The sequence below is a fragment of the Trachymyrmex septentrionalis genome, unplaced genomic scaffold, assembly GCF_001594115.1.
Source record: "Trachymyrmex septentrionalis isolate Tsep2-gDNA-1 unplaced genomic scaffold, Tsep1.0 scaffold51, whole genome shotgun sequence".
Classification (NCBI taxonomy): Eukaryota; Metazoa; Arthropoda; class Insecta; order Hymenoptera; family Formicidae; genus Trachymyrmex; species Trachymyrmex septentrionalis.
The window spans coordinates 1,079,841-1,092,668 of NW_017305683.1; the positions used below are offsets into that span (position 1 = coordinate 1,079,841).

General features: G+C 34.1%; 2 protein-coding genes across 2 annotated transcripts in view; both read left to right on the top strand.

Annotated features, from left to right (window-relative positions):
• LOC108751638 (voltage-dependent T-type calcium channel subunit alpha-1G-like) overlaps nucleotides 1-9,305 on the top strand; it is a 15,128-nt gene extending 5,823 nt beyond the window's left edge. The window contains exons 2-4 of the mRNA XM_018491921.1: nucleotides 8,393-8,504; nucleotides 9,046-9,179; nucleotides 9,302-9,305. Coding sequence (XP_018347423.1) covers nucleotides 8,393-8,504; nucleotides 9,046-9,179; nucleotides 9,302-9,305 — 250 coding nt within the window. The remainder of the gene's footprint in view (nucleotides 1-8,392; nucleotides 8,505-9,045; nucleotides 9,180-9,301) is intronic.
• A 332-nt stretch (nucleotides 9,306-9,637) lies between these two features.
• Nucleotides 9,638-12,828, top strand: part of LOC108751757 (voltage-dependent T-type calcium channel subunit alpha-1G) — a 35,106-nt gene continuing 31,915 nt past the window's right edge. The window contains exons 1-2 of the mRNA XM_018492151.1: nucleotides 9,638-9,717; nucleotides 10,507-10,678. Of these exons, the coding sequence (XP_018347653.1) occupies nucleotides 9,651-9,717; nucleotides 10,507-10,678 (239 nt within the window). The 5' untranslated portion in view covers nucleotides 9,638-9,650. The remainder of the gene's footprint in view (nucleotides 9,718-10,506; nucleotides 10,679-12,828) is intronic.

The window sequence follows — 12,828 nt, forward strand, 5'->3', positions numbered from 1 at the left end:
TAGTAATAATTACATATAGTAGATATATATTATTTAAATACAACTCTTGGAATCATCGAATCTACTACAAAGGACTTAAATAAGTATTGAAATATTTATAGAAAAGGACCATCTTCCACAGGTGCACATTGGGAAAAAGATATTGGATATTAGAAATGTATTAAATTTGTCGCTCTAAAAAGATAGAAGTCTGGAAAATGTAATGGGAAGAGGATATGTAATATCGTGCAATATTTGCAGCACGTATTTCGCTACAGTGAACGTAATACTACTGTAAGTAGGTGTTAACTTTACGTGGTACGACAGCCGTATTTCTGCAGTGAGCAATGTGATATTGCGGCTACAATCAAAAGTGGTAGATTGAACAGTCTAGTCTCAAGAGTGGTTGCGTTGATCTCTCCATTGGTATTTTCGCGCAGTTTTTCATCTTCTCTCACTAGATTCTCTTGGCAATTTGTCATCGATCGATGATGAATACAGGTCAGAACGTTTGTAGGACCACGGAAAAATAATCGAGTGACTAAAGCGAAGTAAACGAGGCAATCATCCACGGTCTCGAACGTCGCCGGAAGCGGCAGTCGATCGAAACAATTTACTCGGCCGCCTCGGCCACTTGATTAAGCACCGCGTAAATGAGCACCGGTGAGAGCGAGAGGCGTCGATGAGAAACAGGTTGACGGACCATCATCGATCGATCGGCATGTAACGAGCGACACGTACATAAAAATCAATCGTCTCTCACAAGACTTACTGGTGTTTTGGTGTGTGTGTGTTGCAACTGATATTCTCTCTCTTAAAAAATCATCTATCTAAGAAATTAATATTAATTAATATTAATATCTTTGAAATTATACGACGCAATGACTTATTTTAATTAAAAATAATTAATTAATAAAAGTATTAATTATTCTGAAAGTTCCAGCAAAAGTTGTTTATAATGCTCACTAATGAATGCAATGTGTCTGTCGGTTTGTCATTTGAAAATACGTATTGCTCTTATGAGAATTCATTTTTCATTGAATTTAATTAATCTAGTAATGTTTCTTCAATCAATATTTCTTTAACCTACATACTTCTATCAGAAATTCAAAAATCGTTATTATAATAAGACACTTACCTTTACCGAAAAGTCTGTTTTTTAAATATTTGTCAAATTAAATGTAAGATAATAACAATATTTTTCATAATAAAAATGCAACGCAAGGCGATTAATATAAGTTTACATTAAACATGACTTTTCTGCGCCTCTCTTTGTTCGATTCTCTTTTTTTCTAACAAAGGAGACAATTTTTCATCGGAAAAATGTATAAATCGAAATGTCGTGAATGTAGATATCGAAGAATAATTTAAGTTGTATGAGATTTTTTTACATTAAAAAATCGGCACTACATATTCCGGTTGGCTAGTTCCTTCTATCGCGATTGTATTCTCGTGTGTTTCCGCATCGCGTCATAACATCCGACGCTAGTGCAAGATTTATGTAAACGGTTGTGTATTGTCGCAGCGAGCCAAGAGAATTCTGCAGCGTGCTGCAACGGCATTAATCCTTACACGAACGATACTTAATGCGGTCGCAGGCACGCCGGCCGGGGTGGCGCGAGTACAGATTACACCGTACGATAAACGGTTATCTAGGGCTCCGAGGTCTTGTAACACCTACGGTTCACGTGCGCGGAGCAATCGAATTGATTATTTTCCGCTGCTTATCTCCGCGCGCATTAAAATGGAACGGAATTTATTTTAAGCAGTTCCCATACATGGATCCACGAGATAAAAGATATTTTTTTGTTCCCCACGCAAAACGCTCACATTTATTCTCACAACGATTTAATTACTCATTCCGGAAATGAGAAAAGTCCGTCTCCTTGTTCCTGGAATATCCAAGCGTGAAAATAGTTCCGTCATGGCCGAATTCAATGTGGCTATATGAAACGCAATCTGTTACTCGAGAACTCATAAGTAATTTTCTCGTTTTCTAGAAAAGATACTTATTTAAAAATAGAAATGGAAATAGGGAGTTAACATTAGAACATTATCAATATTGAGTGATGTAATTTTGCTATCGATACGTAAATTTTACATACCATGTAATAGGCCACTCTTGATTAGTATAAACTAATTAATCACACAATTTTTATATATTTTACAATTTACATGAAAAAAATATTTATAATCTAGATCTTTATAAACACAAATAATCTAACTATTAACATGAAAAAGGAGAGAATAAGCACACTATCAAATTCAATCGTGAAATGGTATGGAGTATGTAGTCCAATGTCTCCTCATGTTACGCTTTCCAATAAAGTAAGTATATAATAACACAAAACTGCTTAAAAATTGAAATCTGTTTTATAAATTATCTGTTATAATATTAAATCACCAAAGAGTCCAAACATATATGTAACGGGCTGAATTTTTAAAAATTTGTTTCCGTTTGTCCTAACTTTTAGCATGATAGATTGACTCTTCTATATTGGGATTCTTTATCTCTTAATGACAGTGTCAATATCGTTATCAGAAGCCCACTGCTGATAAGCAATAAAGACATAGCTTATTATTAGCTTTCAATGACTTCGCTCATTTGTTCGTAAAATTTACGTATCGATATAGCGTTCTAGGGCAACTCCTTTAGCTGCTCAGAAGAAATTCAATAATTTGCACAATACAATTATTTATTTAAAACGAAAAATTAATAAATTAAATTAAAAGATCTGCTACTGATATTTCGTAATGAATTTACCGCGGTTAAAAATTTGAAAGAATCGAGCATGCATATTCTAGTGTAGCTGTTTTGTGTGGAGATCTGTCTCTCGTAATGTCTGGCTTCATAATTTGCGAGCGAGTCACGCGAAAATCAATGAAAGTAAGACGTCAGCTTCAACGCGATCAATGTAGTGATTCGAGCGTGAAATATAGTATGCGTTTTTATTCAATTTTCTGTGGACACGTCAGCGCCCGCTTTATTTGGAAGTTCCATTACGATTTCCGTCCGCTGTGCGCTCGCAAAAAAGAAGAAAAATCTGATAAATTGCATGAATAGTCCATTTTCTGATTTTTGTTGTTACAAATGATCGCGACAAATTGTGGTGAACCTTCTTCAGTAGTAACTGTCACAATGACTTGGACGAAACCGTCATGAGAAAATAGAAGAATCCTCCGTTCCCCTTGACGCAGGATTTCCACGATGATTTAGGTCTTTCCAGGCTGCGTCGACTTCGTTGAATCGATCGCGACGTGAACGACGAATCCGGAAAGAAGTTTGGTTGCAGATCGACGTCTCTCTACCGCAGCTTTTTCTCGCTTCTTCATATCAGACATCCTGTTGACTGAGCACCGATTGCATGTCCTGAGTACCACCGGATGCTCTTTCAATCGTACATGTTAGAGAACGTTTATGAACGTTTATAAAAAAAGAGCAGTTATTTTTAATGGCGAGATATCGGCAGTAGTTCGTCAAATATTGCAGAGTTTGTGTACAGTACAGTAAATTATAATTAAATATATTATATCGTATTATTAACATAAAAAGTACAGATAATCCGTTCTACTAAAAAGAAATTTTTTTCTTTCTTTGTGATTTTAACCGAATTTTATTTTGAAAAACCAAAAATTTCAAGCGTCATATACTTTCATTAAATACCAAAAATTGAAACTTTTCAATGAGCTATCTTTCTCTTTTTATTACGAAGAAATTCCAAATATCTCATTCCGTTGGAAAAATATGTTCTAGAAAAACATTTAATGCTTCTGGGACAAGTTGTATATAACGGGGAATGGAGTTGATATAATTCTGTCTTTTCCATCGTTGTTTCCATTTCTTTGCCGTTATTATTATTTACTCTGTCGTCTATGTTCGCATTTTCAACAAAATGTATAATGCTTTTCAGCATACATTCTTTTTTTTTCATTACGTTGTTTCTTGTGAATAAGAAGCAATCGGATGAATAGATAATAATGAGAAAGTGCTTTAATATATGTATGAAAATGAAATGTACTCTTGCCATCTCTCTCTCTCTCTCTCTCTCTCTCTCTCTCCCCCCTCTTCTCTTTCTTTCTCTTTATGTATCTTATTACATTGCTTTTTCACTAATCTCTTTAAGTACATTATTTTCTTAATATGACGTTTTGATATCTAATATTTTGCAGGGAATTAAAATTACTTATGCATATTAAAACCATATATTAAGATTAAAGGCATAATATTGCTGAAAGTATTTATACTATGAATTTAAGAAAGTGTAAAAGAATCACGATATTTTCTTACTTACAACATGAATATATAATATCTAATAGAGATTAATGCTTATTATTTGATCACTTATAAGATTAATGACATGTTTATGACAAAGATGAATTGTTTCTGAAACCTTAAAGTGCGATTGTAATCAAATCACATCTTGAATTATCTAATATATGATAAGGTCTAATTGAGATAAAATAAATAAATAAAATGTTTGATAAATATAATAACAATAATCGTCCAACGACATAAAAAACAATAATATATACTTACTTTGTTAAAAACTATTAGTATTAATACACTGTGAATTCGATGGCTGAGGGATGCAGTCATTTGTCCTTTCTTCATGTAACTGTATTATAAATGATTAACCCACTGGAGAAGACTTGGTAATAAGAGCGGTACATGCCTCGTAAGGGGATGAAAGTTAACAGCAACAACAACACGATCCATTAGGTTCAGCGCGTAAAGTCTCTCGTACATTCAGCTGTTTTCTACTTGAGCGGATACACCTGTCGGACGACGTGCCACCCGTGCACACCAATGCAGAATCCCATTGTGTGTGAACTGGAGCATTTGCTGGAAGAATAACAGAGCAATCATTTTGATATATGCAGATATCGTGTCTTTGTTTGCGTTAATTGCATGACTTTAATAATTATACAGATATCCTTTATACATCTACATTAATTATTCCGGCTTTAATATGTTAAGTATCATAAGGTCATCAGTGATGTAACACTGACATTTTATGTTGACATACATATAAAATGTAATTAATATACACATACTTAAACTTAAATTTAAAAATATCGTATTATACCGCTAACTGATCAAATGAAATTTGCTTTGCAATTAGTGCAATAATTTTGTCATACTCTTATGATTATTTGACTTAGAGCTAAACCGACAACGAAAATTTTCAGATCCCATTTTATTATCTTCGTTGTTTGAGATTAAAATAAAGAACAGTAGAGACTTATTCTTCTTCCAAGACAATATACTTTTTTTATTCTGAAATATCTGCTGCTCTGGTCTACTTCTAGGTACCTTGTCTCAGTCAGCTTCTGAGGAACGTAAATCTTCGGTCCTAATAAAGAATACCCGTCATCGTGTGGAATGTACAAATGTCTATCATCAATCTCCTCTTTGCATTAGCTGGCGACGATGATCGTCAAAATGCGAGAGTTGTACGTTAGAGAGAGAGAGAGAGAGAGAGAGAGAGAGAGAAAGAGAGAGAGAGAGAGAGAGCTTGGTGGAGGCCAACCGAGTTTATTGATCGAACACATTCTGAGCACGTTTGTGGGGGCAGATAACGCAGAAGGTTCCTCGCAATCCGCCTGTCAAAATCATCAACATGATGCTTTTTAATGCGAGGGTTCTTCCGGCTTCCTTTTCCATAGTTACCCTCGTTCTTCGTCGGAGATGAGACGTTACAGGTGCTCGCGGGCGTCTATGTAAGCATACGGGGTGGTTAAGAGCCGCTCGTACAAACGCTCATCGATATTGGCGCTTGGCACGCGAGATCGTGTCAGTGTGATAGATCGCTATTATGATACACCGTCGCTTCGCAGGCTTTTGCAATCGTACGGCAATCTATCACGCATCTGGCAGAAACTGCGTAGATTGTACGATTCTGCGTTTGATTCGGGTCAAAAAGAGAACGCTTTTGAAATAGTGATCTGTACAACATAAAAGTTGTAAAAACGTCTATAGCTGACGTTTGAAAAATAAAGCTCATCATTTTAACATACTTTTTCATTTTAACATACTGAATTGTGGATGTTTTAATAAACTCTTTCAGATGTCTGCGTCACCAAGAGAAGCATTTTATTTAGCCCGAAAGTGTTCTATTTTTGGAAACAAGTCCAATCTTATAATCGTGATATGTATAAACAGAGATTATCATAATTTAAATTAAATTTTTCTTAAAAAATCCATTTTAATTAATTAATCAATTAATGAATTACATAAGATTTATATTTTATTTACTAAGAGCTTTGCGAATAATATATCACCCTCTATAGCTATAATGAAATTTTTGTTGAGATTAAATGGAAATGTTTTAAGGAGCTTAACGGTGAATTGATTTGTGGGTAGACGAATAACCGTAGTCGAATGTCAATTTTACCACTTTCATTAGACTAATTACTCTTTAGTCTCTAATTGAAGGCTATAATATCCCTCTATATCCCTATAAATATATCTCAAAAAATTGTTCCATCTAGCATCAAGATGTACGAAACGTTCCATTCGCGTGATAAGCGACGATCGATTTATTTTTAGTCTATAACCAATTTCCTACGCGCTCGGTCAAACCATTTATCGTCCGGAAATCGTAAAAAGTAACGAAGGTCATTTATGAAGATAGACGGGTTCAAGTTCAGATGTCACACTATGGCCCATTTATTCTCAGTGACTACAGACATATCGATCGATTCGATGTAATTCGAAGACACAGATCGTCTTTGTGATGGCTTATAATTAATTGAGTGCAACAAGTAGCGCTGAAAAGAATTTTAGTCAGGATAAGAGATTGCGATAATCTTTATCTTAACAGCATTTCTTACTTTTAACCTTTTGAGAAGGGCGTCGGCCTCGCGTATAACTCGATGTCAGTAGCCGGCTAACACACGAATAGCTGCTTGCACGCGACACTGATGAGCATCGTGTAACGTCGTCTAGCGAACTTAAGAGTAGAATACGAATCGCAGCTGCTAAAAAATCAATTCCTCTTATCCCCGGTATCTCGATTTCTTATTCCCTCACGTCACGCACTCAATTTATCTCCGCATTAAAAAGATATCATGATAAAATATTATGTTCTTGAAAATATTGTATATCATGTCGTAAAATATATCACAGAAGTGGAAAGAATAATTAAAAATATCTCCCCTGGATATAAATAGAACAATGATATATCTTTAAATAAAATATATTTATCTTCAACAAAATCCAGAACATCAAAAAAAAAATTAATTGATATTGTCAAAAAACATATATATTGTAAACACTTTTACATGAAATTTATGTTATATGTAAAATTTATTTACCGTGCAATATTAACAGTTAGTATTTAGAGGATTGAGAGATTGAAAATGATATTTGTATATATAATTAATAATCGCATTCAATATTGAGATACACAACCCTATTAAAAGCCGTAACTACCGAAAACTGATAGCTGCTAATTATACGATCGGAAACTTGCATCATCGCATCGTTTGCACATACAAGTTCTTAATTATCGATTTCGATTTGACTTCATATCAAATTTCATTATGTTAGCACTCGTGTGTCGCGATAATAAAAAAAATTGTTTGAATAAATAATGGTGTAATGTAGTAACGACTGAATAGTAATACTTTATTCCGTGACAGTAATTTATACTTTATTCAGTGTTTCGAATAGTAATGTTTTATTCAGTGTTACACGTTTGCGGTATTTTTTTCCACATGCAGAGACACGCGATTAGATGTAATCGCATAATCTGTTTGCTTATTAAATAGACACATTAAAAAGGGCGCTACGAAAAAACATGATATTTCGACGATAATCTTGGCAACGACAATCAATGCACCGATTACGACAATTTGATTTTCATCGATCGAGACTAGACAAAAATTATATAAATTGATTAAATTTAATGTAATAGAATAATATTATATGCTCAATTATTGATAACGATTGTAATCTTAATAATCATGATGTAGATTGTTCAACAAATACGAACAATTTTGTAATTTTTTTCCATTAACGTCATTTTTATTTTTACTGCATATGTAGTAATAAAATTAACTACTCGCAATAATATTTCGACACTTTATAATTTTCACACAAATAATGGAATTACATTCAAATTATATTATAAAAAATTTAAGGTTTATTTATTTAGAATAAAAATTAAAAATTCTTTAGGTACAGTAAATTATTACAGTTTAAAGAGAATTGTTAATGCATTGAATGCGAGATATTTCCAATATATTTCTTGTACATTTTTAACGCCATTTGTGTCTCATATACTTAAAGATTCTCCTTCATATTAGTTTAATGTAGCAGTAACATGTTGTTTTCGCTTGCGATCTATAACCTTTAATCAGGAGAGATTGGAAAATATCCTGCTATATCTATTCCTTAACAAAGACTCACGTGGTTCGAAAGGGTGAGCATGATGGTGATCCTTCTGAACTGCATCACGCTCGGGATGTATCAGCCATGCGTGGACGACCAGTGCGTAACGAATCGATGTAAAATATTGCAGGTACGTAATCATATTTTAACAACATTCGACTGAAAAAAAATTGAAAAAGAACCAGAGTAATCTGTGTTATGACATCGGATTTGAAAAAGCAAAGTGTAGTGTATCGATTTTATTTAAGTAATAGCCATTTCCATACAAATGGCTCTCTTCGTGATCCTTCGTATCGAAGTATCGTATTTATATATTCACGTGCCAGGGAGAAAGTCCAATATCTGAATGGTAATACATATTTACAATTCAATTTGAGTCAATTTACGGGGAACTTTCGCGTTAAGTGATTATCTAACGCGCTGATAAGCAAATTAATCGATTGCGCATCTTGACACGGTTTCCGGTCGGTTCGCAATTAGTCCAGCAAAGGTGGTGGAAGAAGAGACGGAGGAAGAGAAGAAGGATGGGATGAGAAAGAGATGAGAAAATTATCGACATGGTACAGCCGTTAATCGAATTCTCTAATAGAGTGTCCTGAATCAATCACGGTGTATTACGTCGATCATACCCAGTTCTAATCAAGCTGTGTTTTCCTATCTATTTCTTCCAGATGTTCGATGATATCATTTTTGCCTTCTTCTCCTTGGAAATGACCATAAAAATGGTAGCGATGGGGATTTGGGGTAAAGGAACTTATCTCGCGGATTCTTGGAATAGATTAGATTTCTTTATAGTGGTGGCTGGGTAAGTATTTCATTTAGATACCTTATTGTTTCCTAATTTGAATTGCTTTGTTTAAAAAAATTTTGCAAAAACAATTTTGCAACAAAATCTTTGAGAATCTATGATATTACATTATGATATAGGTAACAATTTCAGAAATTAAAAATTTTTTAATATTAAATATTATGAAAGTATTATAAAAAATTGTAATAATTTTATAATAATTATAATAATTAACTGACATTGTTCTATGATTATAAAACTTTATTTTGTATTTAAACTGTTGTGTAAAATTGTATTACAATTTTTAATTAAACTCACATATTTAAATTTAAATTCAAGGCAATTAGATATATTTTATGCGTAAATTATATTAAATGAGTTATTTAATTATAAAATTTTACTGCGATAAATTATAAAATAGATGTGTTAAAAGAATTTAAAAAGCAACTTGATTGTAGCGCTTTGGAATACTGCCTAAACGTGGAAAATATGAATCTGTCAGCCATACGAACGATAAGAGTATTAAGGCCATTACGAGCGATCAATCGAATACCAAGTAAGTAACGGGATCTTTGTAATATGTCGGAAATCTTGATAGTTGACCCCAGTTTGTTTCCATCGTCGATTTTACGGTGCATAACTACCGCGTATAGATCGTAACGCATTCACGGTTGATTTTATCTTGGAATTGAAACGTAGACAGAAGAGTATATATAATCATATCGAACAAGAACAAGTAAAGTTGGCAAGAAAAGGCATTTAGCTGCAAATCGAAATTCAGTAAGCGACACGTGTACTATACACGCGTACCTGAATTCGCGACTTTAATTTTAATAATAGATGGATCAGTAAGTATGTTATATCTTAATTCTATTTTCATACTGTTAAAATGTTTTAATCGTAAACTGTTAAAAAAATTTTTGCGTGAGCTATTCTTCAGTTGAATGACAAAATTTTATTATAATCTCCAATTTCCTTTCCTGGAGTTTAAACGCTAATGATATTTAACATTGTATCTTAATAAATTTCTACAAATAACGATTCATTAAAAATCTTTTTCTTATAAATAGAATAGAATAACAATCAGTGTGTTTACTATTAAAACTAAAATCGAGAATTTAGGTCATTCCGCGCGCAGTATACTTTCAAATTGTGTTGTGTAGAAAGAAAACAATCGAAATAGCATCAGATTGTTCCAGTATCCGAGGAAGAATATCCGCAAGCAGAATCGATGTTGTCATGGTTCAAAGACTTGAAAACGAAATATGATATCAATGAGACCGACGAGACATTACACATTTATTAATCGCTTATCAAGCGTTATTTTTACAAACACCTCTGATAGGTATGCGGATACTGGTGATGCTGCTGCTCGACACCCTTCCCATGCTGGGCAACGTATTGTTATTGTGCTTCTTCGTCTTCTTCATATTCGGCATCGTGGGCGTGCAACTGTGGGAAGGCATACTACGCCAACGCTGCTTCCTCAAGGCTCTGCCCAACGTCAAGTATCCCGAGTAAGTCGGCGAGAATCTTAGGTCCTAATCGTTGATTACTTTTTTTTTTTTAATTGTAAATGTTGGACTTCGATTCTTCACGTTATTGCGCCTCACGCTGCATCGCATCTCGTTTTTTTCTCTTCTGTCTTTCGATCGCTGTGCAGTTTGAAGCGCTCCGTCGACAGTCGTCACATTTCCGCGAGACGGCGAAATATGTGGAACTCACAGATCCGGCAATTCGTCCGTCGTTACACCAGAAATTTTTCGCGACACCGTGTACTTCAAACACGGTAAACGGTAAAGCATATATCGCATCCAGCGCAAAACGGTCTCTCAATTTTACCAATTTCCATTTAAAATTTATCGTAAAAATGGCTAAATGTGAATTTAGCCAAGATCAGCATTTGCCATATTCAAAACACTTTCGCTTTTGTGTAAAAATTCTATTTTGGGAGCTTTTGCAATAACATACGTCGGAATACAGTAAACGTTATGGCCTTACGTGTAAAACGACCAGGAGGAATAACTTTTTACATGTTATCATAATATTTCATCATGTATTTTAATATTTTTAGGCATATCTGCGTTTACCGTGTTCAAAGCATGCTATTGCATAAAAAAGTCTATTACTGCGTGCGCAATTTTTTGCTCGACAATTTTTTGCTTAGATAGATTATTTCTATTTGACACGCCTGCAATTTGTTTTTCATCGCCAAAGACGATGCAGATTTCTTCGGGATTTTTTGTTATGGGACTTGCGTCTGCGAGTGGAATAATCAAAGGTTCGAGAGCGTGGCGAATCAGCCACATACACGCGATTCGACATCGAGTAAACGACTTCTTGGTCATACGGTTCGTCCACGCGGAGCCCAATTGTAATCGATAAAAATATCCAGATTGCATGGCGAGTAGCTCCAGTTGTCGCAAAGCATCGCTTGCCGAGTTTTCTTGCTGTAAATTTAACGCTCCGCTCTTTTCTTCCTTCGCTCTCTCTGTCTTTCGCCAGTTCTTCTCTGCGACAATACTTTGCGCTCGATCCGCTTCTATCAAATCAATTGATATTTGCTCAGAGTACAATGCAAACTTTGTAACTCATGCCCACTCCGCTCGGCTTATCACGAAACTATCCATAAAATCATCGTCTCAAACTTGAGATGAACGCAATCTAACGAAGACGGATAATTGAATACTTTTAGATTTTATTTATGTAATATTTGTTTGTCATAAGTAATAGAAAATCACGAATAATCTACACACATCCTTTTTTCATACTTTTTCTTATATTTTTTTAATGTTATTCTTTCTTTATGGGAATATTTATTGCGCTTTATGCAATGTCTGATATATGCAATATCTATTTAAAAAACAGGAACATCTATAAAAAAACAAGAACACACAATTTTAGTTTCTCTTAACAATATTTTTTTCATTATTAGTAACTTATTTAAAAATTTATATGAATCATGGAGTACCTATAAAGGAAGTTTTGACATAAAGGAAGATCTCTGTAAATGACGAATATAAAAATCTTACTTTTCTTTTTACTTTTTTAAAAAATTTTTATTTTTTTTTAGAATAGTATAAAAGAAAGATAACCTTTACATTTCATTTTTTGTCATATGAATATAATTTAATACGCAGCAATCATCAATCTTGCTCTATCGATCAAACGTGCAGTAAAACCTTTTTCAAAGTAAAAATAATTTTAAAAGCGTGACACTTACAGCGACCTTTCTGTCAAATAGATATCGATTTGAGATTGTTGATACGTTCTAGCTGAGAAAGATATCATCGGTGGTGTAAGGGATCATAAGAAATTCGTGAAAAGCCCTGGATGAATCAGTATGTTCTACTTTCTGAACTTTTGCTTTACAGGAGTATATCACGTTAGACGATCTAAGACGCTCTTCTCCCTCATTCTCTTTCTTTCTCTTTTCTTTTTTTCTTTCTTTCTCCCTCTTCTGCTCCTCGTGACTAAAAAACCTAGACATGTAAGTACATGACCCCCAGGGAGGCAGTGACAGGCTATTGTTTCGCTGTTGCAGGTTACTCTCGGACGAGTACTCGGTTCGATCACGCATTTAGTAAGCTCTAGTAGAGAACAATGTGCTGTACATACATATATATCTTTCTCTCTCTCTCTCTCTCTCTCTCTCTCTCTCTCTCTC